General features: G+C 37.7%; 2 protein-coding genes across 2 annotated transcripts in view; both read left to right on the top strand.

Annotated features, from left to right (window-relative positions):
- The first annotated feature begins 960 nt into the window (after nt 1–960).
- Nucleotides 961–11,079, top strand: Chd64 (calponin 3). Its single transcript, XM_068346392.1, has 4 exons — nt 961–1,119; nt 8,132–8,268; nt 8,740–8,944; nt 10,162–11,079. Exons 1-4 carry the CDS (start codon nt 1,072–1,074, stop codon nt 10,330–10,332), a joined length of 561 nt encoding a protein of 186 aa, XP_068202493.1. The 5' UTR covers nt 961–1,071; the 3' UTR covers nt 10,333–11,079.
- Nucleotides 11,080–15,985: 4,906 nt separating this feature from the next.
- The window catches only part of oaf (out at first), a 28,193-nt gene continuing 18,425 nt past the window's right edge, over nt 15,986–25,753 (top strand). The window contains exons 1-2 of the mRNA XM_068346391.1: nt 15,986–16,144; nt 18,432–18,545. Of these exons, the coding sequence (XP_068202492.1) occupies nt 16,052–16,144; nt 18,432–18,545 (207 nt within the window). The 5' untranslated portion in view covers nt 15,986–16,051. The remainder of the gene's footprint in view (nt 16,145–18,431; nt 18,546–25,753) is intronic.

The following is a 25,753-nucleotide window of genomic DNA, read 5'->3' as shown; positions in this document are numbered from 1 at the left end:
CTCTCTCTCTCCTCTCTCTCTCTCTCTTGTAGAGTATGTACTTGCAGACAAAAATAGTAATTGCACGTGAGAAACGAATTCGCTAACCATTACTGAGCCTGGTCGGTTGGGTAACCTCCAAAAAATTCCAGATGTTATCTGTACATAACCCGTAAACATCAATTTAGGTATGCAAGAGATAGGCCTACGCCGGTCCATAGACCATTAAACACAATTTGCAATGCAAACATTCATGAGTAAGCCTATGCAGGAGATGTATGTATCCTAAGCATGTATATACAACCGCCATTACGATAAAAAAAAAGGCTATAACTATTTCGCAATCATATCACATTATTATTAATATCTCAAGGCAAATAATTTCGTTTTTTTACAACATGATAGCGATGAGAAAAGTTAAGCAAGTATCATCAACAATGTAAAGAGCATCAGATTTAAATCTACTCTGCCAGTTGCAGTCAGGTATTTTAACCGTCATCGGGAGAAGGTGAAATTTTAAATGTTCACCTTTGATCCGAAGACTATGCAAGAAATATAAAGTTGCCATTTGTTGTTTAAAAGCCTATCTTGTTTAGTTTTTGAGAAAACAAAACTTGGGGGTTCTACATTTAATCCGGTGGAGTTCATGATTTACATTCTATAATAGATCTTATGAAACTTGTTTTATATAAATTATCCATATGAAAATCTTGCCTTTGTCTAGAAGCGCCCACAAAACATTATAATAGCCAACCTTGACCGTGAAAATAGTTTGCAAGCCCAGAGCGTGAATTAATTCTATGAAATATGATGACTAGTTAATTGTTAATTAGATAAGCTAGAGGGGCATTTCTAAATATAGACTATTATTTGCTCACATATACCCTCATGACAAATGAATCGTCAGGAAATGAATACATAAAAAACATTAAAAACATAGCCATGACGTCATGGCTTCGGTCGAAGGTAAAAGGGGTTTAAAGGGCGGGCGGGGGCCGTACTAGCTCAGTTGACAGCTCGTCGCCGTTGTGGAAGTACCTCCTAGACTCCTCTTCTATTCCGTCGTAATCTAACCTTACACCAAAAGCCACCATGAATCGTGCTACCAAGTCAGGAATCGCTGCCGAAGCCCAATCTAAGGTGAGAGAAAAGTCAATCGAATTGGTATTCTTGCCTTCTTCACAGCTAAGCTTCAGACTGTCCTAGCAGGAGATACGCTATTGATTAATCTGTAAGGCGATGCTGTCTGGGAAAACTGCTGTTTTGAAGCATATAGACCCGTAAATAGATGTACGTCAGGGATAGATTACAGCTTATTTACTGATGTGTCTGATAGAGTAACGTAGCTAATGAGAAGAGTATCGGGAGAGGGTGAAATACTCGAATGCCGGTAAAAGATAGCGAAGCTGTCTAGTGCCACGCGTCAAAATTAGTTTGTACAGAACAGCGGTTCTTTTAAAATCTTGTTTTAGATTGTGTATTACTCAGGGCATACGATGATTTATCAAAATCTAGGTTTAAAATCCTGCTTGTAGGTGTAATATCTTTGTTTAATGTTATATCGTGAGCATTTGCTGATTTTACAGTAATTGTAGTCGACGTTACTTCCTTTTTAAGTATTAAGTTTTAGCTGTTAACGATCGTTATTTTCTAAATTATAGACCAATTCTGCACTTTACCCAACTTGTGCAATATGTTTAAAGTTATGTATTTTTAAACTTTCTATCTTGCGAGTTCACGAAAACCCATCTATTCTATACTTTTCAATGTAAAAGATACCACAAACTAGTTGTATTATCGTCCGTGCAAGCCCGTCTTGTATGTAGGGAACAAGATAACATACGATAAGCAAACTCGATAAGCCTATTTGCTTTAATACCATATTGCCATCAGAGCATGAAATATTAAAGGTATTATAGATAAACAATGTATGTGCAACATTTATAACAACCGGATCTTTAGAAACCCGGATGTATTGTTCATTCCCACAAATTAAACATTGTTTGCTCCGAGTATCAATGATAGAATAGCCATGTATTCAGGAATGCGTATGAATTGCAAATACATCAGTTGTGCAGTCAAGTATTTTGCAATTTGCATTTCATACATTATAAAGCAATATCTGATTATTGAGGTATGAGGCTTAGCATTTTTTATCATTGAATTTCGGTGAAATCTAGATGTGGCTTTACTTGGGACATGAGCTGTCATAATTAGAGATGAATGTACAGAGAAATCCGAAGTATTTATAAATGACATAAGGATGGGTTTCTATACTCTTTCGCCCGTAATATTTGTAGAAATCTGCTCTGAATTACTTCAAGTTTTTTGTCGCACTAAGACTTTTACTACATGTGAATGATAGGATCCAAGTAGCTATGGACATTCAGTATTATATTTATTATACATAGCTATATGTTAAAAGAATTGCATAATATACCATTGCAGTAGGTTGGCAAGGAAACCAGCCACCCGTTGAGATACTACCGCTAGAGAGTGAAGAGGTCCTTTGCTTTTGACTAGCCAGACAACACTACAATGGATCCTTCACTCTTGTTACGGTTCACTTTCCCCATTGCCTACACATCCACCGAATAGTTTGACCTATTCTTTACATATTCTCCTGTCCTCATACACCTAACGACACTGAGATTACCAAACAATTCTTCCTCGCCCAAGGGGTTAATTACTGCACGGTAATTGTTGAGGTGCTACTATCCTCTTGCCAAGGGTAGAAGAGACTTTGGCTATGGTAAACAGCTCTTCTAGGAGCAGGACACTCCAAAATCAAACCATTGTTCTCTAGTCTTCGGTAGTGCCATAGCCTCTGTACCATGGTCTTCCACTGTCTTGGGTTTTAAGTACTCTTGTTTGATGGTACACTCGGGCACACTATCCTATCTAATTTTTGTCTCTTGTTTTGTTGAAAAAAAATATATTTTATATAGGAAATGTTTATTTTAATGTTGATACTCCTAAAATGTTTACTTTTTCCTAGTTTCCTTTCCTCACTGGGCTATTTCCCCTGTTGTGGCCCCTGGTCATAGTTATAGCATCTTGTTTTTCCAACTAGGGTTGTAGCTTGGCAAATGATAATGACCCTGAAAATCTACTGAAAAATGTGTATCAGTCCTGAAAACTCTTATTACATAAGTTTAAAGAGAAGAGTAATTCTCTCTCTCTCTCTCTCTCTCTCTCTCTCTCTCTCTCTCTCTCTCTCTCTCTCTCTCTCTCTCTCTCTCTCTCTCTCTCTCTCTCAGCTGTTGGAACTGAGAACAACAATTGTTGCCAACGAGAGTACATGAATGTAATTGATCGATACTTTTGAGATTGTATCGCTGGAGATGAAATCTGGCGATGAATTGTGGGAGATCATTTCTACACGATTGGGTTATTGAACAGAATTACAAGGCTTTGACAATATCATAAGAGGCTTGCTTTTTTTTTTTTCAACGCTTGACAGTGTGAATTTGATGGGGTTCACTACTTATGCATTCAGTTATGAAGTCCATGTTGTATCCAAATTTCACGGATACTTTTTGTTAAGATCTTTATATTTTTTATCAGCCTAGCCTTTTGTACCTAGTTTCAAACAAATGGTCCACTGTAGGACAAGGGCTTCAGAAAAGTCCTTTAGCTTGCCAGGGGTTTGGTCATTGCAGAGTGATGATGGTGGGAGACTAGTCTGATCGCACAGCTAACCAACCTAGTATGGATGGCCAGGATTCCGATGGCTTTTCTGATCTCGGTGATACACAAACCCAGTCACTGCGTTATGATATCCCCTCTCAGGTGTTGTCATATTCCAGTTCACATCTATTGACAGTTATCTGTACAGTATCTCGTGTAAGCCGTTTATGGCCTCGAGCACTCTTTACATGTTATTGGGTTGGCTTTAGAGTGGCTATTGACTAATGGTCATTAATTTGGCTGTCATTTCAGCGCAAAACGTTAGGATGAATTACTAAAAAGCTGTTTCCTTCACCACTCCCGGACTGAGAGGCATATTGATTCGATACTTTGTACTGACTGGCTGAGGCATGAATTAGTACGTAGCTCTGTAATGTCGTTGTTTCTTTACCGAAGAATGTGTTGCAATTACTATTCGGTAATGAAGCTGTTAATAATGCCCCTTGATATACGAAATTTTTAACAATCTGCTGACTTTTGCCCCAATCTCCAAGAATAGCAAAAATGTGGCAGCTTTCAAGAAAAACCTGAAGACTTATCTTTTTAGAAAGTGTTATGATAGTGACCTGAAAACTATTAAGCCTGAATACAAATGCTAGCGAAATAACTGATAAGATACAGAGCAAAATATTAACTGGAAAGAAATTATTTTCACACACCAAGACCCGCCTGAACAGACTTTTAGTCTGATGGAGGGCGAGAAATGAACCCGTAAAAGTAAAGTAATCCTCCCCCACCCCCTTGATCTTCGGTGCCAATTGGCCTCCCAGACTCAAACTACAAAAAGTAATAAGTTCATATATTAGACCAAACCGTGATGCAGAGTTGGATGAGTGGTCCCTGCACTTAGTTGAGAAAACCAGAACTAGACCACGTTAATAATACGTGGAGTTTATTATATATATCCTATATAATAACCTTAAGATCTTGGTCAATTGTAGCTCTTGAAACAGACAGTCGTTAGAAGTTTGCAGGAGTTCTTTAGTATCTCGCTCAGACAAGAGGCGCCAGACTTAAAGATCCCAGGAACTCTGGATCTCTTGATGGGCCAAGTTTTCTTCCCTGTCGCGACATGAGGAAGAATTTCTAGTGGTGCGTTCCTTACAACCAGACGGGGCGATTATAATTTTAAATTGACTCTACTAATCGGTGGTTAAGGTTCAATTTTGTTAAGCATGCTCCTTGAATGTTTCGATACTTTAGCAATTTACAAAAGGAGATATGTTTCTTTAATGGACAATAACGTCGGGAACTGATCAGATAAATTTTGATAAATATTCATGAATTTATGGTTATATTCTTGGCTTATAGTTATCCTCAGTTTTAATGTTATAACCTTTACAAATCGAACATGCCCATAATACGAGATAAAGTGCCAAGTTGATTGTAAAATCTATTTTTAAAGAAATTTCAAACTTAGTCCTTGTGTGTCAGATATATCCAGGTGAATATATGCACACGCCTACGCTGTTTTTCATCCTTACGCTTTTATTCTTTAGATTTTCCACTCCCTCGATTGCTGCCTTACCCACCCCGCCAAGAACCTGTTTCTTTACAACCTGAGGAGGATAAAGAGTTCCTCCCCCCATAGGAGGGTAACCCAAAAGCACCGGCTTTTTAGCCTAAATTCTTAGGTTTCTTCTTTCCTGGAGATTTACTAAGCGATGGTTAACGTTTGGCATAATTTCACACTTATCCGGTGGAAACTGATACTTTACATTTTAATTTTACCAAACTGGTATTTAAATAACATTTAGGCTTATGGTTTCTTTGTCAGATGATATTTCGTGTGGTGGAAGTCTTATACTAAGTTAACCAACCAGAAGAGTTTAACTTTACGATTTTGTTAATTGAAAACGTCTTTTATCTTATCAATGTTTCATCCCCAGATCCAAGATATTTTCCCGTTAATATGCCAAGGATGTTTATTAGTTCATGTAAATAACGAAGCAATGATTACCTCCTGAGTTTTTCGTTTCTTTATACTTATTTTATCTTTGATAGAATTATATTTAGGATATCCACAAGTATGTTTATTAAAGTCCTTGTAAATAACAAAGCTATGATTGCCTTACGGATTTTTAGTCTCTTTAGACTTGCTTTATAATGGGCGTAGAGCTAGAATTCTTCAATAGGCCTAACTCCTCGACACAACCAAATGTTTAATCACGTGATTAGCATAAAATACGAACCCCAGTAAAAGTTGGCCTACCCATATATGGTACTGGTCAACCTGTTGTTTATATTGGCCTTTGTCGTGCTTTTAGAAAGAAAAAATAAAGTAATTTATTCGGATTTATGGTGTTATTTTTTGCGATAATGTAATTATTCCGAATTATTCTCTCGTTTTACTGGAGCTAAGACTTCTGTATAGGCTAGTATTTATATGAACTAGACCTAAAACTTGAATTTTCTAATTAAGAGTATAATTTTACTGGGTCTAACATTTCTCGTGTAGGCCTAGGATTTATATAGCCTAGACTGCAAATGAAATTCTCCAAAGAATAAAAGCCAATCTCCAATTTATTTTTTGTTAGTTCACGCACAAGAGGCCATTATCACGACTCTGCATACTCCCCGGATGAAGTCACCTCCCAGTGTGGGCTGGACCGTGGAAGCCGGCTTTTTTAAGGTTTACGCCCATCTTGGTTTAATACAAGAGTTCTCAGTCTGGAGTGTTCTAAATGCCTCCTCTCTCTCTCTCTCTCTCTCTCTCTCTCTCTCTCTCTCAATAGAGAAATTCTGGCCATGAGAAATAAGCTCTGAGCTGAATGGAATTTTTCTTTGACAGACCAGCAAAAGATCTTAGTTTGATAAAGAAAGTCTGCGGAATTTGCACTTGGTATATCATTACTTTTCCAATCTGAGCATTAAGACTTTTTTATGAATGGGGATACTTTAACATGGTTAAAGGGTTTTTATATCTTCATGATTAGCAAAACTACTACCCAAGGCCACCCCTACTAGGTTGGTTTACTGTGCTGTGAGCCACCGGACAGTCTCTTACCATTCTGCAATGACCAGCCTGGTGATGGAAATTGGTGAAACCCCAGGCGTGAATAAGGACATGAATGAGGCCTGCAGAGGAATAAAAGCGGCAGTATTTATTGCTGTACAGTATATATACAAATCAACCACCCATACATAATTGCACATTCCTTGAAATAATTCTTATCTTTGCTGAGAAATACTATGATTTTTTATACCCGAAGTTTACTTATTTATAATTTTCGTGAGTCTGGCATGTATGCACACCCGTTTGGTACACGCTGAACATTCACGGCATATATTACACCCTTGCTTTTCCATGCGTGTGGATAGTCGTACGGTGTACGTAAATGGATATGAGGGTATAGCGTTTAAACCAGCATGAGCGTGGAACTGTTGGATGGTGTTTGACCTAGATCCGTTAGACGCAGTCTGTTTTTATTTATAGATGTTTAATGTGGAATTCTTTTTACCGTAATAAATTTGGCTTATGTCAGTCATCAGGTAATTATTCGTTTATTTTCTATTCTTCAAAGGTTACATTTTTCATCAAGGTTGTATTGTTTTGAGTGAGAACGTTCATATCCCATATCATTTAGTCTTTAGCATAACGACGCTTAGGCAAGACGGTCTTGAGACCGGATGCCTTAAGATTAGACAAGACAGGATGGAATTACATACAATCTAGGTTTTCTTTCAATTCCAAGTGTTATGTAATGAAGATTAGTCGCGGTGGTGAAATATTGTTTGCTTTTTTAATGAAGATTGATATTACAGCTACGCGCGAATCTGTAAATTGTATTTAAATTTATATAATTTAGACTGTCATGGTGTAGCGCATACCTCCACCTGTGCTGAAAAATCCCAGTTGCAGCAAAAACGAAAAATCTTTTATTTGAATTTCCAACCCAATATGATTCAAACAGTGCGAATACAGTGTTTGCGTGTGGTGGGTGGCTGTGATATGCACGCAATCATATTATCATCTTAAGGTTAATGACCGAGGAGTGAATTTTTAAGATAGGGCGCGTCGCTTCTGAATAAGGGAATTCTGTCGACGAAGGGATCTCCAAATCAATAAGGAATTTATTATTTTCCTGCGTTTTATTTTATTATATTTTGGGCAATATTTTCGAATCATTTCTGTAACCAATTTACTTTTTGTGCCTTCGTCTCTGCCTCATGAGAGAAATTATATTATTTAATAGCGACATTTTATAATCATATTTTATGTAACCAAATAATTTTTGTCTTTGTTCATCCCCCTTTACAGATAAATCTATATTCTATTATTTTCTCGCAATATCTTTTAATCACATTTTTAACTAAATTACCTTTTTGTAATCACATTTACTCTTTTGTAACTACTTTATTGACCCAAAATATTTTTTTAGCCAAATTACATTTTTTGTCTTATTGTGCCACCCATTACAGATAAAATCTTGTTATACTCAAAAGTTCATTCCCATTCCAGATCAATTCCAAATACAGCGAAGAACAGGCCGCAGAATGCCTGGAATGGGTTGCCGAAATCACCGGGGCCGACCTCAACAAGTCCGGTGACATGGACAACTTCTATGAGGTCTTCAAAAACGGACAGCTGCTTTGCGAGTAAGTCTTTGGGTCTAGGAGATTTAATATAGTTTGATCAACATTTATTCGTTTAATATGTTACTGTAGTTTGGTGATGAGTATCAGTTTAGGTAACGGAAAAATTAAGATTTTCTGTTTTTATCAAGCTAATATTAAACTTCTTGTTCTGTTTTTAAATATTTACTTTAATATTATTTACTCTCTCTCTCTCTCTCTCTCTCTCTCTCTCTCTCTCTCTCTCTCTCTCTCTCTCTCTCTCTCTCTCTCTCTCTCTCAAATTAATAATACCTGAGAACTTGAACAATATGTCACTACATCTTTATCTTCATCTGATCACAATTATATTTGAAAACACCCTTATTGTCAAATTAAATTCAAAAGTATAATTTCTAAATGTTTTGTCATGATTTTAGTCATCTCTAGAAATAAGGTTAGTTTATGGGACATCTGTTTTTAATAATTATGATAATTATTATTATTGTCTTGCAGAGTAATCAACGCCCTGAAACCAGGCCAGATCAAGAAGATCCAGAAATCCGAGATGGCCTTCAAGTGCATGGAGAACATCAACCAGTTCGTGGAAGGAGCCAAGGCCTGTGGCGTCCCCTCCGTGGAGACCTTCCAAACTGTTGATCTCTGGGAACGCCAGAACCTTAACGCAGTCGTCATTTGCTTGCAGTCCCTGGGGAGAAAGGTAAGAAGGGGGAAATCCTCCGAAGGTGGCTTTGGATCTTAGTTTTGTGGGGATTGAAAAGGGAAAGTGTGTTTGTATAGAAGATTAATGTATGTAGGTTTTTTTTTTTTTTTTTTTTTTTTTTTGTCAATTTAAGGGTGTATATTGATTTGGACTGTGTATTTGTGGTTTTCAAAGGGTATAGTATAAGTTTGTTTGCATTGTATTTTTATGTAGGTTTTTTAATATTGAAGCTGTATATTTATTAGGTTTGAAAGTGTTAAGTTTGCATTTTTACATGCAGGTTTTACATGCAGGTTTAATAATGATTGAAACTGTATATGGTTTTGGTTTTCCAAGAGGGTGTATATAGCTATATGGTTTGGCAAGTATGATCATACAGCTTTGGAAGGGGTTGTGTATAAACATTGTTTTGAATGAGCTAGCATACATTTAGTTAAAAAAAAGAAAAAAAAAAAGAGTTGTATATATGGATGAATATCAAAGGGGCAGTATGCGGTTAATAGTATAATTGATTTTGATATGGTAATGCAAACTTTATGGGTTAGAATGTTTAAAATTATGTAAGTTTTGTATGTGTTTTTCAAAGGGAGTGCCAATGTAAATTCAGTGTGATCTAAAAAGGAGAATTGGTGTATACTGTATTCATAGATGTTATTGAAATGGGAATTGTGTGTATACATATGTCTTAAGAAGAGGCGTGGATGTACAGTATTGTATAGTCTTGAAGAAAAGAATGATTTTAATAACGGGAATTTAAAGGTTTAGTTGAATTACTTTAAGAGGGAAGTAATATGTATGGCTCTGAAAGGAAGAGAATGTATAACTATAGTAAAAAAGTGGAATATTTTATATATTCACTATGCTTAGGACATGAATAAGACGGGTTGTAGTTGAAGCTTAGGAGCAATATCTTAAAGTATGACTATATACAGTACCCATGTTTCTAGTTGTATGGGTTTCTTAGGAGAACATTTTCCCATCATGATGAATGAAAATTATTGGATGTCATTATTACGAATACAGTTTGCATGCAAACCTGTTATCATTCCATGATACTGAGGTATAAAACATACTTTATTGATATTTTTATATGTCTGGTTCTAAAACTATTGTTTAAGTTACCTTACCTTAATCAAAATTCTTATTCAGGAAAATTTATAATCACTCGAGCTATCAATCCTAAAACACTCTAAACTTTTCCCAAAACCTTCCAGGGCGGCCAATTCGGAAAGCCTTCCATCGGCCCCAAGGAATCCGAGAAGAACGTCAGAAACTTCTCCGAGGAGCAGCTCAGAGCTTCCGAGGGCATCGTCAACCTGCAGTACGGCTCCAACAAGGGTGCTACCCAATCCGGAATGTCCTTTGGCAACACACGCCACATGTAGATGGTCAGGCGTCCCGTTGTGAACTCCTACATATAATGTTAAATTATTAGCCAGCTTTAAGAAAAAAAACTGAAAAATACTGTAGATAAGATGACGTTTTGATTTACTTCAGGTATCCTTAAGTATAATTTAAAATGGCTTAAAATTTGTCCGTGACTTCTACAGTCAAATCTTATAGGTATCTTTTAAGGGAACAATACAGATAGCCTATTATTCCATTTGTAAACTCGGACGTACTTCCATACTGATATCAAATTAGCTGTTTCAGCTGTGTGATTTCTTTTCGTGAAATGTGAAAGCTCAAATTATTTATATATAAATTCCATCAGCTCATTCCCCCCACCCCTTTTTCAATTAGATATATATCACATCACCTTTTATTTCTCATCTCTTTTATCATGAAATTCCCAGTCATTCCCAAATCATTCCAGATTCAAAAAGATTTAATTTAAGTATCATGAAGATATATTTGATATTTCATAGATTTTATTAAATGATATAGCTCTCCCAATAAAGTAGACAGAATTTTAGTGTTGATCTCTTGTAGAACGAAAATTATAATTTAACTTTCCAAATTTCTTGTTAAAAAGCACGCGTATTTTTTCGAATCTCAGATCCCTCCTCCACAAATCAAAGCAATAGAACATTAGACCTGTACATAGGTTACAGTATTATTATATTCCTTCTTTCTCTGTCACATTCCAAGTTTATAAAAATTTTGTACGAAAATATAAAATCATAATGTTTTCTGGTAGTTTTTATTCAAACAAACCTTTTAAGATATACCCGGTATCTTGAATCGTTTTTGTATGATGTTTAAAATAGTATTATGGTGTCATGATATTTGTGGCTTATTATTATTATTATTATTATTATTATTATTATTATTATTACAAGCAAAGCTACAACCCCTAGTTGGAAAAGCAGGATGCTATATGGCCAAGTGCTCCGATAGGGAAATATAGCTCAGACGTGTCAGCCTGTTTAACAAAAATATTTGCTGCTAGTTTGAAACTTCTGAAGTTCCACTTACTTTCTTTGTCAGTTTTGATTTCCAGATGAAACTGGCAACGTTTAAGGATGTAAAAGGCAATATTATGTTCTAAACACTTTATTATTCAACGTTTACTTCAGTGTAACTAGAGTTTTACCTACTTGCACATAAGCTCTGAATAGCCTCACAAGCCCCAACGCGGAGATGTATAGCCAAAATTTATTAATCGAATTAATCTTTCTCTAAATTGTTCTTAGTCTGCTGCTCTCACTACCCTGTAACAAAGGGGGACTTTTAGTTGGTATGATACACATCTTTGAATTTTGCAAGCCTTTATAATGTTAGCTAGATGGATTTTTTTGTTAATAAAAACTTATTTTTCATTAGTTTTACGGGAATACCACTTCTAATACCCATCTGTATCCTTCATACCAATGGTGGATGTAGGGATAGAAGTGTAATTTTTCTACGAAAATATAAATCTATCTCTTGACCAAGCCCCTTCCCACCCCCCCACCCCCTTTTGGGAGGTAGGTGACATAAAAAGGAGCAAAGGGGGACTTACTCTCTTCGCTCCTACTAGCCTGACAAGGGATTCAGCCAAGTTTGTCTGGTACTGCTAAAAATATGATATAAATGGTCCCCTTATAAATCGAGGGATGATCTTAGACCTTTTTACTTTTATAACTTAACTTTGATTGAATTCCATTATATTGACATGCGTTGTAACAGATTTTTCGCTGCCCCTAAGTGTTCCGAATTAATTGGTTTAAAAAGATAGTATTAAGCACAATACCAATAGCCTGAATAAAGAATTAAATTTATTTAAAATCTACAAATGATTATATGTTGCTGTTAAAACAAACTACAAATGAATACGATGACATCTCGGAAAAGTTAGACTTAAAATTCTTGTTGGCAAACAAATCTTCCTGGCAGTACTAAGGTAGATAGTCTTATTTGCTGTAAACATTAAGGGTCTATTTTTTTTCTTGTGTGCTCTACAAATAGGTAATCCAATATACTGTATTATAAAATTGCCAGAAGTTCACAGCAATATTTAAAAAAATCCTTGTTTGAGGGAAATTATAGGTATATATATATATATATATATATATATATATATATATATATATATATATATATATATAATATAATATATATATATACATATATATATATATATAAACAGATGTCCTATAAACTAACCTTATTTCTGGAGATGACTAAAATTGTGACAAAACATCATTTAGAAATTATACTTCTAAATGTAATTTGACCATAAGGGTACGTTCAAATATAATTGTGATCAGATGAAGGTAAAGGTGTAGTGATATGTTGTTCTTAAGTTCTCGGGTATTATGGGAGAAGGCACGTGTCAATCTGGGTGTTATAAATAAGCATTTAACCCTGCTTGTAGCGACATCAAATCCTGCAAATCTAATTCTTGGGGCTAAAGTGATCATCTGATTTATATAGCCAATTTGATTCAGAAAATATGCACAGCATTCAAATTATCTGCACACAGAATCATTAATGAAATATATATGGAAACAAATTAGAAGGAGCATATACCCATGAAAAAGAGAGATCTATCTTAACAACAGAGGATGAAGAACTGCAACGTTGGATGGAACACTTTAGTGAGATCATAAATAGGAGATACGAAGGGAATAGTTTAATTGATATACATAAGCTGATGAAGACCTTGATTTGTCCATGAAAGAGTTCAATGTGTTGAAGTCGAAGCTATCATATAAAAACAAGGGAGATGAACAAGCAAGATTCAGAAAAGGTAGAAGTTGTGCTGACCAAATTTTTCATTTTAAGACATGTTGTACATCAATGCGTGGAATATAGAAATCCACTTTAGATGGAATTTGCTAACTATGAAAAAGCCTCTTGATAGTGTGCACCGGCCAATTTTGTGGAGAGTAATGCGTTATTATGAAATTTTAATTAAATATGTTAATTTGATTAAGTCTGTTCATGAACATGGCAAGTACAAAGTTAATGTTAGTGGAGTCCTATCAAATGAATTTCCAGTGAACATCTGAGTACTCCGAGGGAATGTATTGTCGCCTATGTTGTTTATCTTCCTCGTGGATTTTGTAATGTGTAGAACAGTTGGAGTTGGATATGTTGGAGAAGGATTGGTAATAGGAAATTAGCTGACCTAGAGTATGCTGATGATGTTGTCCTTATTAGCAGAACACCACATGATTTGCAATGTTTGCTTACCAGAATGCATGAAATTTCTCACGAGTTTGGGCTCAAAATAAATAGAGAAAAGACAGAGATAATGAGAACGGAGTATACAATGGAAGATGAAATATCATTGGAAGGAGAAAGGATTAATGAGGTAGAATCATTTACCATATGAACATGAATCGTAGTATGACAATGGAACAATCTCCAATAAATTTAGTAGATTTTAGAGCAAAGCCCCCAGAAGAATATTGAGAATTAAATGCCAGGGCAGTACAGTATTAGAAATTAAACTATAAGAGAGATTACTTAAGTGCCATATGTGGATGAGATGATGGTAAGGGGTAGACAGGGATGGTTTGGACATGTTCTTCACACTCATCAAGAGGGTTTAGTTCACAAAAACGCTTAACTGGGCTTCACGAGGCACTAGAAGAGTTGGAAGACCTAGGCCTACATGGCTGAGAACTATGAAGCATGAAGTGGGAGATGATGAGTGAAGAAGTATTGGATAAAAAGCTCAAGATAGAGACGACTGGCGAAACCTAGCCGAGGTCCTTGGCGTCAATAGACGTAGGAGTCTGAACCAGCAATACAGTATTTTGTGTAGCAGCACCACCAGACAAGTAATTCATCACAACTTATGGTCTCTTAGGAATTCCACTTGCAGATTCAGGATCAGGAATAGGTGCTACATCGAGAAGCAGTCATACTAGAGCAGGCAGCCTCAAGATAAAGTTGCTGATGTTGTCACCAGGTGAGCTTAAATGTACATACATATGGAAAAACCAAACATCTTAGGGCATGGATTAATTTTCAGACATTATTATTATTATTATTATTATTATTATTATTATTATTATTATTATTATTATTACAAGCTACTAGTAGGTTACAACCCCAGTTGAAAAAGCAAGATGCTACAAGCCCAAGAGACCCAACAGGAAAAAATATCCCAGTGAGGAATTAAAACAAGAAAATAAAAAGAAACGGCAAAAGAAGAATAAGCAATCAAAATAAAATATATCAAGAGCAGTAATAATATTAAACTAGATCTTCACATATAAACTATAAAAAAAACTTGAAAAAAAAAAAGAAACAAGAAGTAATATAAGATAGGACAGCATGCCCGAGTGTACCCCGAGCAAGAGAACGCAGATCCAAGACAGTGGAAGACCATGGTACAGAGGCTCTGGCATTACCCAAGTCTTGAGAACAACGGTTTGATTTTGGAGTGTCCTTCTTTTAGAGGAGCTGCTTGCCATAGCTAAATATCTATTACCCTTACCAAGAGGAAAGTAGCCACTAAACAATAACATTGCAGTATCTAACCCCTTGAACGAAGAAGAATTGTTTAGTGATCCCATTGTTGTCAGGTGTATGAGGACAGAGGAGAATGCGGTGAGAATAGGCCAGACTATTCGGCGGTGAATGTGTAGGCAAAGACAAAATTAGTCGTAACCAGAGATGGATCCAATGTAGTACTGTCTGGGAAGTCAAATGACCCAATAACTCATTAGTTACAAAACGTACTGTCATACTTTTGACAGCTGCGATTAATTCAGCTATTATTTCAATGCAACTTTAATTGCATTACATTTTAGAGGGACATTACTATGAATATAGCCTACAAATTTATCAGATGTTTATATCAAAGTTTTCAGCATCCGCTAGACCTGTATTTTGGAATTAAAGGATGTTTTTTAAGTTCTTGTATTTTTTAAGTAAAAATGCGCCTTTATTTGACATAAATTCATGAGAATGAAGTTGCAGAATATCTGTACTTGAGGAAAAAAATAGACTTTTGTATTGAGTTTTAACCTATCAGATAACTCCCGCCCCCAAGAATTTCAACCTAATCTGACCAAGAGCTTTGCAAATCATAAAATACCCCTCTTCTTTCAAATAAGTAGACATGGATTCTCTCTGTACATGCAGTTCGAATAGTTTTAGAACTAACGGTCTAGTTTCAGGAAACAATAATGGGGGGGGGGGCACGATTAAGAAACTGGGGTTATGGTGGGGGAATAGATTACATAGGATGCATGCCTTAGTCGCCCTCCCTAACCTAATACAAATTAGGAGCCCTTTGACAAACAAAATATTTGGAGGCTTTGACTTAATGTCAATCAATCAAGAAACGATAACTCATTCAGAGCATTGGTACCAATATGCTAAGATCGCTAATTAACTTCAAATTTCTCGAAAAGTTTGAAAAAAGATTTTTGTAAAAAGCATATTCAGATGTCTCAGTAATTCTGGGTATAATTTTGTTTTATATTTTTCCAGTAGAAAATATACTATTTGACCCTTCAGTATTTACATTTTTTTTTTATTTCAAATAATCAATGTATTAATATCAAAGTATTCAGGTCCCGACGAATCAGACGACAAGAATCGTGAAATCGTGTACTGATTTGTTTTTGTTGCAGAAATGTTGCACCGTTTGTGTTGTTGTGCTGCAATTTCGCTGTCAGACGAGTCAGACGACCTTCGACGTTTCCCTTCACGGGGAAAATGCATTTATTAAGCGGACAATGGATTGTTTTAGTTGTATTGTGTTTATTACGAGATGTTTTGACACAGCTGGTGGTGAACGTAAAAACTCAGGTAATTTATCCATTGGGAGTTACATGTAATTAGAATAAGATAGTCATTTGGCCTAGTTTTTCAGGCTTCCATATATTGCAGTAGATTATAAATTAGTAATATCCTAGTTGATTTGATATTTTTTTTATTTATCATCTTTGTTAGGTATTCTACCATTTGCCTTGTTACAGTAATTGTTAATAGTGCAACATGAAATCCAGTAGGTCGATGGTGACTTGTCAATTTTGGTCAGAGCTGTATTTGGTAAAATTTTTGTGATTGTAGATAATTTTCTGTTATGGGTAGACCAGCAGAATACTTTCTCACTTTTGAGGAAAATTAGGCCTACCATCACTCTTTTGGAAGGCAAAGAATCATCGTTTGATTACTATAATACTCTTGGTCAGGTCAGGTTAGGTTATTAGTTGCAGAGGAGCAAAGCCCCTTTATTAGGTTTTGGCCCGGTTTTATTTTACAAGAACAATATGTTCCCCACATGATTTTAAACAGCATATACTAATTAATCGTTACTAGTTCATTAGGTTTCACGATTAAATCTGAGGTCGTTGGTCAAAATAAAAAATGTTGTTTCGCCCACCTTTCTGAAAATTTTCTAAGTCTGGTTTTGATCCGCACCATGACACGGGTCCAAAAATCATATTGTTTTCTTAGAAAAATTTACTTTGGCCCCTAGGCTATGTTAAGTTAAGGATAGTTTGTAGAACAGCGGATGTTTTGGCTTAGTAGTCCTTGTATGGGTAGCTAGTGGCCCGTTGAAATGACACGACAGCATAGCTAAGGTTAGTTGAGTGTACTTTAGACTAGGACAAATCTTTTTGACGTGGTAAATTAAGATTCCATTTCTCATTTTTTATGTACAGTACAGTATAAGTAGACCTGTATCCGCTGATCTACAAACCATTTAAGGTTAGTTAGGATGTAGCTTTTTTGGAATATCCTCATGGTCCATGGATTTTCTTTAGTATAGGCTTGCAAATATTCTAAAGCTATACAATCCTATGTTTTCGAATACTACTTTATTCTCTTATGGGTCACAAATACAAGAATGCGCAAGGAATAAAGCCATGGTGTCCTAGGTTAATGTAGGTAAGAAGGTTAGCTCTTAGTAAGGAACATAGAGTCCCCCACCCCCCTAACAATGAAGAAGGACATGTGGCCTAAGTTAGATTTTTCAATTTGGACAGCAAAAATATAAAAAGTAAGCAGAATAGAAGTCAAGGAGAAAGATATAAAGCAGGTGCAGCTAGTGACTGATGGAATGCAGCAGAGACCCTTGAGTAATGCCCACAGTGTTTTGTGTGAGGTAAACTGACGGCACTACTCCCTATGGGTAACAAAGAAATCTAGAAAAGCATTTAACAATGCACTGAAGAAATATTGAGAATTCTCAAACAATTCTAATATATTGATAGTTTAACTAATCAAATATTTAACAAATACTGTATAGTCATTGTAATCCTTATGCACTAAACCTTCATTGGATTATAAAAGCTTAGCTGTTTGTTATAAGAATATTAATAGTTCTTTGATCAGTTTGAAAATAGTATATCCTGTAACTGAATCATAAATCCTAAAATCAGATTTAAATTTTTGCGAGTTAGGTGTGGCTCTAATAGCAAAGAGTTAGCACCTTTTATCTATTATCTAAAGTCAAACATAAAAAGCTATTTATGTTGCATTGATTGAGGTGCTTGAAGTAAGGGGTTTGTCAGTGTGAAACGATGAGTTCAACATTACAGTACTGTGTTGTATTATGTTTAGATGTAAATGTTGCTGCATCTTTTCAAAATTACATTGCTTAAAAAGAAAATACTTTTTCATTTATGTACGGTATATCAGATTTAAAGTTGCAATGATTAGATTACTGTATAAAAATTTTCGTTTTATCACTTATTGTGTGAATGTAGCACAGTCAATAGGGTGAGAAATACAAGCATTTTAGAGATCTACAGTATCAAAGGACTTGATAGTACTGTACTGTATGAAGGTTATTAAAACATTCAAAATCTGCCCCTCCCTCTTTAGTGAGGCAATGTTCAGAATGTTTGTTACTTAGTACAATATACAGTACATATATGGTGACCTGTAATACAGCTTTACTTTTTAATAAATGACAACACTTAATAATAACTGCAGTAAACACGTAGAAAGTATTGGTGACAACAAAGTAGTTTTTGTAGCCTACATCAGCTTATAGATTCATAATACTGCATATGCAATATTTATTTTCTTTTATTGTAATTTGTTCAATGTTATTGCTAGTACTTCATTACATCTTCTTTTTCAGGGGGGTGAAGTAATTAAGGAGACCATCACTGCCAATGTTTCTGATGATTCAGTGGTATTGGAGTTTCCCCAAAATGATGGAACATATGTCACCCAGCTTATTGATTTTAAACAGGTAAGTAACTTTTATTATGAAGATTTCAAGTTACTAACTTATATTGCCAAGTGCAAAATTGGATTCTCTCCAATGTCATCTTTTTTTCTTAATTGTGGACATGCATATGCATTCTTTCATATGTCTCATAGGTGTGGGTTAGAAAAGGAGAATAGGTTTCTTCGCCATGTCATTTTGCTCTACAGTAACTACTAAAACTCTAGCTATGCTTAAATGCCTAATTGATACCCCTTAATACCTTTTTAACATAGCCGTTCTATGCAAGGTCATTGAAACTGTTATGGACTTTCAGGTGCTCTGCTAATTCTCTGCCACCTCCCAGTCATTATTGCAATTCATCATTCATGTTTTGAGAAGTCATAAACCAACTTATAATCTCAAGTCAATATCTTAGCCTTCCATCACATATCTGTTTTGCATACGTAAAATATACAATGTGCTTTGACAATAGGAATAATTGTCATAGTTCATTGTAAACAAATCATAGTTAAATGTCCAAGTTCTATCTTCCCAGTGCCACAGACATATACTGTATTCCTTTTATGTGGAAAGTGTTTGAATGGTTCTTTCATTGTGACTTTCTCTATGGTTATGCTATGTATGAACATCTGCTCATCCTGCAGATTACTTTGTTAGATTTGAGCTAAAAGTTTGTATGCTTTGTAAGGCAATATTTATACAGTATTGAAATACTTGTAGATGTTTGTATGTCTATAGATATGAAAAACAAATACTACCAACTGTAATTATGTCTTAGTAAGCTTTTATATTGAAAAAGGTCCACCAAAGAGTTATTTTAAATATTTAACTTAGCCGGTGAATATATAATAGCTGCTACTCAGCGGCTCGACAGAAAACACACTCAAAAACTCGCTATAAAGGTTGCGGGTGTGCCCACCAGCGCCACTATCGGCCAGATACCACTCTTGCATGTAAACAAACCCTTCAATTCTTCTCTGTCGACGTTGACGACAAGACGTATTCATACTCGCTGTAGAACCTGGAGTTTTCTTAACATATTTGGTGAAGTACTTCATTTTGGTTTGAGCTTTCGCAGTACAGGTGTTTTATCTTCAACTTAAATCTTGAACTCGTTTTTGGATAGATTTAATTTTTGATGACTTTGGATTGTTTTTTGGACTTTCCTTGACTTTTAAATGGCCGACCCTTCCCTCAGCGGAAGTGTGTTTAGGCTTTTAGCAATTATCTTATCACGTTATAAATTATTTATAGATTTTCCTCTATATATTTTTTATTCTCACCCGCCTTTATTAGGCCTCTTAGATTAGCTTTCCATTTATAATAAACATCAAGATAAATTTTAATGATTTGTTTATATGCGACCTTTCCTGAGAGTAGGCGGTCCTAACTTGGAAACCGAAGTTAAACAACGTTGAGCCCTTTCTATCGTAAATAACTTTTACAGAGCTAATGATTTAAAACTTATTAAATGAATTTTTTTAGTAGATATTTTTTGAAAGATTTTCTTTGAATAGTCTTCGTACTGTTTCAAAGATGAACTAACGTTTAGTTTATTTATGCTACGCAGTTTGCGTTCTATCGTTACGATAGAGAGAGAGAGTATCACGGTTTCACTTTGCAGAAAGAGTAAATCGATTCTGACGTTTTGTTCATTCTTCTTTCAAAGCTTAAATGTTTTAAATTCTATTTTAAAGGAACTTTTTAATTGAAAAACCTTTCAGTTTTTTCCTTTGGTCAAATAACCTGTTTTTTGACGAAACATAAGTGGGCTCTTCTCTTCGGTGCGAAATCAAGAGAGAGAGAGAGAGAGAGATACAGACGGAGGGAGAGAGAGGAGAGAGAACGTTCCGATCTTTATCTCGTCCCAAGCGAGTAACGTTGTTCTCGAGTTACTCTCGTCCCTAGTCTCTGTACTGGGAGAAAGGATAAAACGTTTTTAGTTTTTTATTCTCGTCCCAAGGCACTGTACGGTGAGAGATTGAAAACGTAGTTTTGAATGAACTAGTGTTTAGTCTCTTCCCCAGCCACTGATTTTTTTATCTTAAAATATGTTTACTGTTTTTTTCTGCTGGTATTAATGTGCTTACATTATACGACTGATTTCGCAATTATAACCTTTTGATAGAGGGTAGAATTGCGTGCTTCAGGTAGAAATCAGTTTTATTCATACCTAATGTGAATTGTTAAAAAATTCGATTTCAGTGAATTAAGTGCAAAACAGAAAATCGTAGTGATAAAGTGATATTGCGCAAAGTGTTATCAGTGTTGCGACCGAGGGTTCGTCTGTTCGTGCCTGTCGTTCGCCTAGTCCGGGACCTCTTGCAAGCTCCCAAGCCCAGGGGAGAAGTAATGTCGTACGACTTATGGGTTCGAGAGGCCTTGATCAGCGAACAGACGTTCCCTCTATGGTATCAGGTGTATCTTACCAAGATCACCCCTACCATAAGGCGAGAGAGACGATTTTCTCCTCGTCATCCGAAGGCTTTTCGCATAAGAAACCATGGAACAAGGTTTCGAGGCCCTTTAAGCGAAAGTCAGTCCTTTCAGGACAGGTCCAGCGTCCTGGTTTTAACCATTAGGACAGCTCTGACCCTATGCAGTCATCGGAAGACTGCTCGCCGCCTAAACAAAAGCGTAACACAGACTTTGAGAGTCTTTTTGTAGGCAAGGTTTTGCAGTCACAGACGTTACCCTCGTCTCTTACCGCAACCATTCCCGTTGATCCTGAATGGGTTGTACGGCAAGACATGCAGAATAAGCTTGCCTCCCTTATGGAAGACTATTCTGCCGATAAGTCCGTTGAGCCTAGCCGTTTATCTCATAGAGATCCTGGCCTTCAGCCACCCTAACGTTCCTTTGTGCGTCCTGTTGACGTTGGCGTAGCCAAGTCACGTCAGTCAGGTTGTTTAGAACCACACTCGATGCGGTCTCCTGTGGATTTTCAGCCACATTTGGACGTTAGGCCACTTGCTGAAGCTCCTGTTGACGTTCAGGACGTTCGCCAACAATCGGAGTTAACTTGTTTTGACGCTGAGCGTCAACCTCCGCATTCTAGAGTTGTTTTGACTGCTCAGACTAGGCGGTCAAAGCAGTCTCGAGTGGACGCTGTGCGTCCTCACGCACCTGTTGTTGTTGACAGTTCACAGACTGTCAAGCAGTTACATGACGTTGCGTCCTGGTCCGCTACTAATGCACCAGTGCGTGTGGACTCTGCTTGTAAAGCATTGCCACCACGGTAGGTCTCTCCCTTGCTTGAGACTCGGCTATTGTCGGACAAGGTTCCTTCAGATGAGGAAGTTGCTGTTCCCCCTCCTACTGATATTCCCTTGAGGACTCTGTCAGACGGAGAGGAGCCTAAAGCTGCTTAGCCCTCTATGGACTTTAAATAAATCATGCTGATTTTTAAGGATCTTTGTCCGGATCTTTTTGTAACTGCTGCTCCTCGTTCGCCTAAACGTCAGAGCTTACACTAGGCCTAGCTACTTCGAAGCCGTTGTTTTATAAGCTAGTGCTCTCTCGCTCTTCTAAGAGAGCTTTACGTTTGCTAGGCGACTGGTTTATCACCAGGAGGAGTTTGGGGGAGACAGCCTTTGCTTTCCCTACTTTTAAGCTGGCTTATAGAGCGAGAGTCTGATATGACACGAGAGAAGTTCTCGGCTTGGGAGTTCCTGCCTCTGCCCAGATAGACTTCTCAAACTTCATAGACTCTCCCTGGCGCCTGGCCATGAGACGCTCCAAGATTTTACAGGTCGACTTCAGAGCTATTTTCGAGCGTTTGAAGTTTTGCTGTACAATTATGTCATGCATAAACAAGGCTTTCAGGGATGGCTCCAATGATCTGACAGCCACGTTCTCTGCAGGAACAAGTCCCTCAGGGATGGCTCCAATGATCTGGCAGCCATGTTCACTGCAGGAGTACGTAAGAGGCAAGTGCGCTCAATGTGTTCATTGTCAAGGCAAACTTCACGATGAAGTCTACCAGGCTGTCTTGACAGCATTTATGGAAGGCGACTGGATGGTCTCTCTCGACCTTCAGGAGGCATACTTCCACATTCCTATACACCCGGATTCCCAACCGTTTCTGAGGTTTGTTTACAGGAATGTGGGGTACCAGTTTCGAGCCCTGTGCTTTGGCCTCAGTCCTGCGCCTCTCGTGTTTACGAGGCTCATGAGGATTGTGGCAAAATCCCTCCATCTATCGGGGATACGAGCCTCCCTGTACTTGGACGACTGGCTTCTCAGAGCATCGTCCAGTCTTCGCTGTCTGCAGGATCTACATTGGACGTTGAGTCTGGCCAGGGAGTTGGGACTTTTGGTCAACCTAAAAGTCCCAACTGATCCCATCCCAGATTATTCTATATTTGGGGATGGAGATTCGCAGTCAAGCCCTGCTCGAAGTCCAACTAATGCTGAAAAGAAAACTTTTATTCAGTCAGGAGTTGGAACAATCTCATAGGGACTCTCTCATCCCTGGAGCAGTTTGTCTCACTAGGGAGACTACACCTTCTGCCTCTCCGGTTCCATCTAGCCTCTCACTGGAACTAGGACAAGACATTAGAGACGGTATCATTCCCAGTCTCCGAACCAGTAAAGGCATGCCTGAAATGGTGGGACAGCAATATCAGTCTGAGAGAGGGACTATCCCTAGCAGTCAAGAACCCAAACCACGTGTTGTCCTCAGACGCGTCGGATTTGGGTTGGGGTGCGACCCTGGACGGTCGGGAATGCTCGGGTCTGTGGACCTCAAGTCAGAAGAGCATGCACATCAACGGCAAGGAGCTATTAGCAGTCCACTTGGCCTTGATGATATTAGAAAGCTTCTTCGAAACTAAGTGGTAGAGGTCAACTCAGACAACACCACAACCTTGGCGTACATCTCCAAGCAAGGAGGCACACACTCCTTCACGCTGCTCGAGATCGCAAGGGACCTTCTCTTATGGTCAAGAATTCGAGGCATCTCCCTGTTGACGAGATTCATCCAGGGGGACTTGAACGTCTTGGCAGACTGTCTCAGTCGGAGGGGTCAGGTGATACCCACGGAATGGACCCTCCACAAGGACGTGGGCAAGAGTCTTTGGGCTACTTGGGGTCAACCCACCATAGACCTCTTTGCCTCCTCGTTAACCAAAAGGTTACCAATCTATTGCTCTCCAGTCCTAGATACAGAAGCAATCTACATAGACGCGTTTCTACTGGATTGGTCTTTTATGGACTTATATACATTCCCACCATTCAAGATAGTCAACAAGGTACTGCAGAAGTTCGCCTCTCACGAAGGGACAAGGTTGACGTTGGTTGCTACCCTCTGGCCCCCGAGAGAGTGGTTCACCGAGGTACTTCAATGGCTGGTAGACTTTCCAAGAAGTCTTCCTCTAAGGGTAGATCTGTTACGTCAGCCCCACGTAAAGAATGTCCATCAAAGCCTCCCCGCTCTTCGTCTGACTTCCTTCAGACTATCGAAAGACTCTCAAGAGCTAGAGGCTTTTCGAAGGAGGCAGCCAGTGCGATTGCAAGAGCTAGGAGAGCTTCTACCATTAGAGTATACCAGTCGGAGTGGGAAGTCTTTCGAGACTGGTGCAAGTCAGCATCTGTGTTCTCGTCCAGTACCTCTGTAGCCCAAATCGCAGATTTTCTTTTACATCTGAGAAAGGTTCGCTCCCTTTCAGCTCCCACGATTAAGGGCTACAGGAGCATGTTGGCTTCGGTCTTTCGACATAGAGGCTTAGATCTTTCCAACAATAAAGATCTCCAAGATCTCCTTAAGTCTTTCGAGACCTCTAAGGAACGTCGTTTGGCAACTCCTGGATGGTACTTAGACGTGGTCCTAATGTTCCTCATGTCAGACAGGTTTGAGCCATTACATTCAGCCTCCCTGAAGGATCTCACCCTCAAGACACTTTTCCTAGTGTGCTTGGCTTCGGCTAAAAGGGTCAGTGAACTTCATGCCTTCAGTAAGAACATCGGCTTTTCTACAGAAAAAAGCCACTTGTTCACTTCAACTTGGTTTCCTGGCCAAAAATGAACTGCCTTCTCGTCCTTGGCCTAAATCTTTTGATATTCCTTGCTTATCAGAGATCGTAGGCAACGAACTGGAAAGAGTATTATGTCCTGTTAGAGCTCTTAAGTTCGATTTAGCCCGTACTAAGTCATTACGAGGTAAATCTGAGGCATTATGGTGCTCAGTTAAGAAACCTTCATTGCCTATGTCAAAGAATGCTTTGTCATATTTTATCAGATTTTTTTAATACGAGAAGCTCATTCTCACTTGAATGAGAAAGACCGATGTTTGCTTAAGGTTAAGACGCACGAAGTTAGAGATATAGTAACCTCCGTGGCCTTCAAGCAAAATAAATCTCTGCAAAGTATTATGGACGCGACTTTTTGGAGAAGCAAGTCAGTGTTCGCGTCATTTTACTTAAAAGATGTCCAGACTCTTTACGAGGACTGCTACACACTGGGTCCATTCGTTGCAGCGAGTGCAGTAGTGGGTGAGGGTTCTACCACTACATTACCCTAATTCCAATATCCTTTTTAATCTGTCTCTTGAAATGTTTTTAATATTGATTTTTTGGGTTGTACGGAAGGCTAAGAAGCCTTTCGCATCCTGATTGATTTGGCGGGTGGTCAAAGTCATTTCTTGAGAGCGCCCAGATTAAGGGTTTGATGAGGTCCTGTTGTATGGGTTGCAGCCCTTAATACTTCAGCTCCTGGGAGTCTTTCAGCATCCTAAGAGGATCGCTGGGCTTCGTGAGGAAGACAGACTTATAAGGCAGAGTAATCGTCTAAGTCAACTTCCTTACCAGGTACCTATATATTTTGATTTTGTTATATTGATAACTGTCAAAAACTCTTAGCTCATACGCTGTAAACTTAATTAACTCTGGTCTCTACCCACCGCCTTGGGTGTGAATCAGCTATTATATATTCACCGGCTAAGTTAAATATTTAAAAATGATATTTTAATTATAAAATAAATTTTTGAATATACTTACCCGGTGAATATATAAATTAAAGGCCCTCCCTTCCTCCCCATTAGAGACGCAGCGGGACGAGAAGAATTGAAGGGTTTGTTTACATGCAAGAGTGGTATCTGGCCGATAGTGGCGCTGGTGGGCACACCCGCAACCTTTATAGCGATCGCTCGCGAGTTTTTTAGTGTGTTTTCTGTCGAGCCGCTGAGTAGCAGCTATTATATATTCACCGGGTAAGTATATTCAAAAATTTAT

The sequence above is a fragment of the Palaemon carinicauda genome, chromosome 22 (genome assembly GCF_036898095.1).
Source record: "Palaemon carinicauda isolate YSFRI2023 chromosome 22, ASM3689809v2, whole genome shotgun sequence".
NCBI classification, from domain to species: Eukaryota; Metazoa; Arthropoda; class Malacostraca; order Decapoda; family Palaemonidae; genus Palaemon; species Palaemon carinicauda.
The sequence above is the reverse complement of the archived record's forward strand: the minus strand, read 5'-3'. Positions and strand labels throughout refer to the sequence as shown.

Bases quoted from the DNA above. Each gene is read 5' to 3' on its own strand.
- Chd64 (XM_068346392.1), top strand. From the start codon at position 1,072: ATGAATCGTGCTACCAAGTCAGGAATCGCTGCCGAAGCCCAATCTAAG. The intron at 1,120-8,131 runs GTGAGAGAAAAG...TTCCCATTCCAG, and splicing joins CTGCCGAAGCCCAATCTAAG to ATCAATTCCAAATACAGCGA. The intron at 8,945-10,161 runs GTAAGAAGGGGG...AAAACCTTCCAG, and splicing joins TGCAGTCCCTGGGGAGAAAG to GGCGGCCAATTCGGAAAGCC.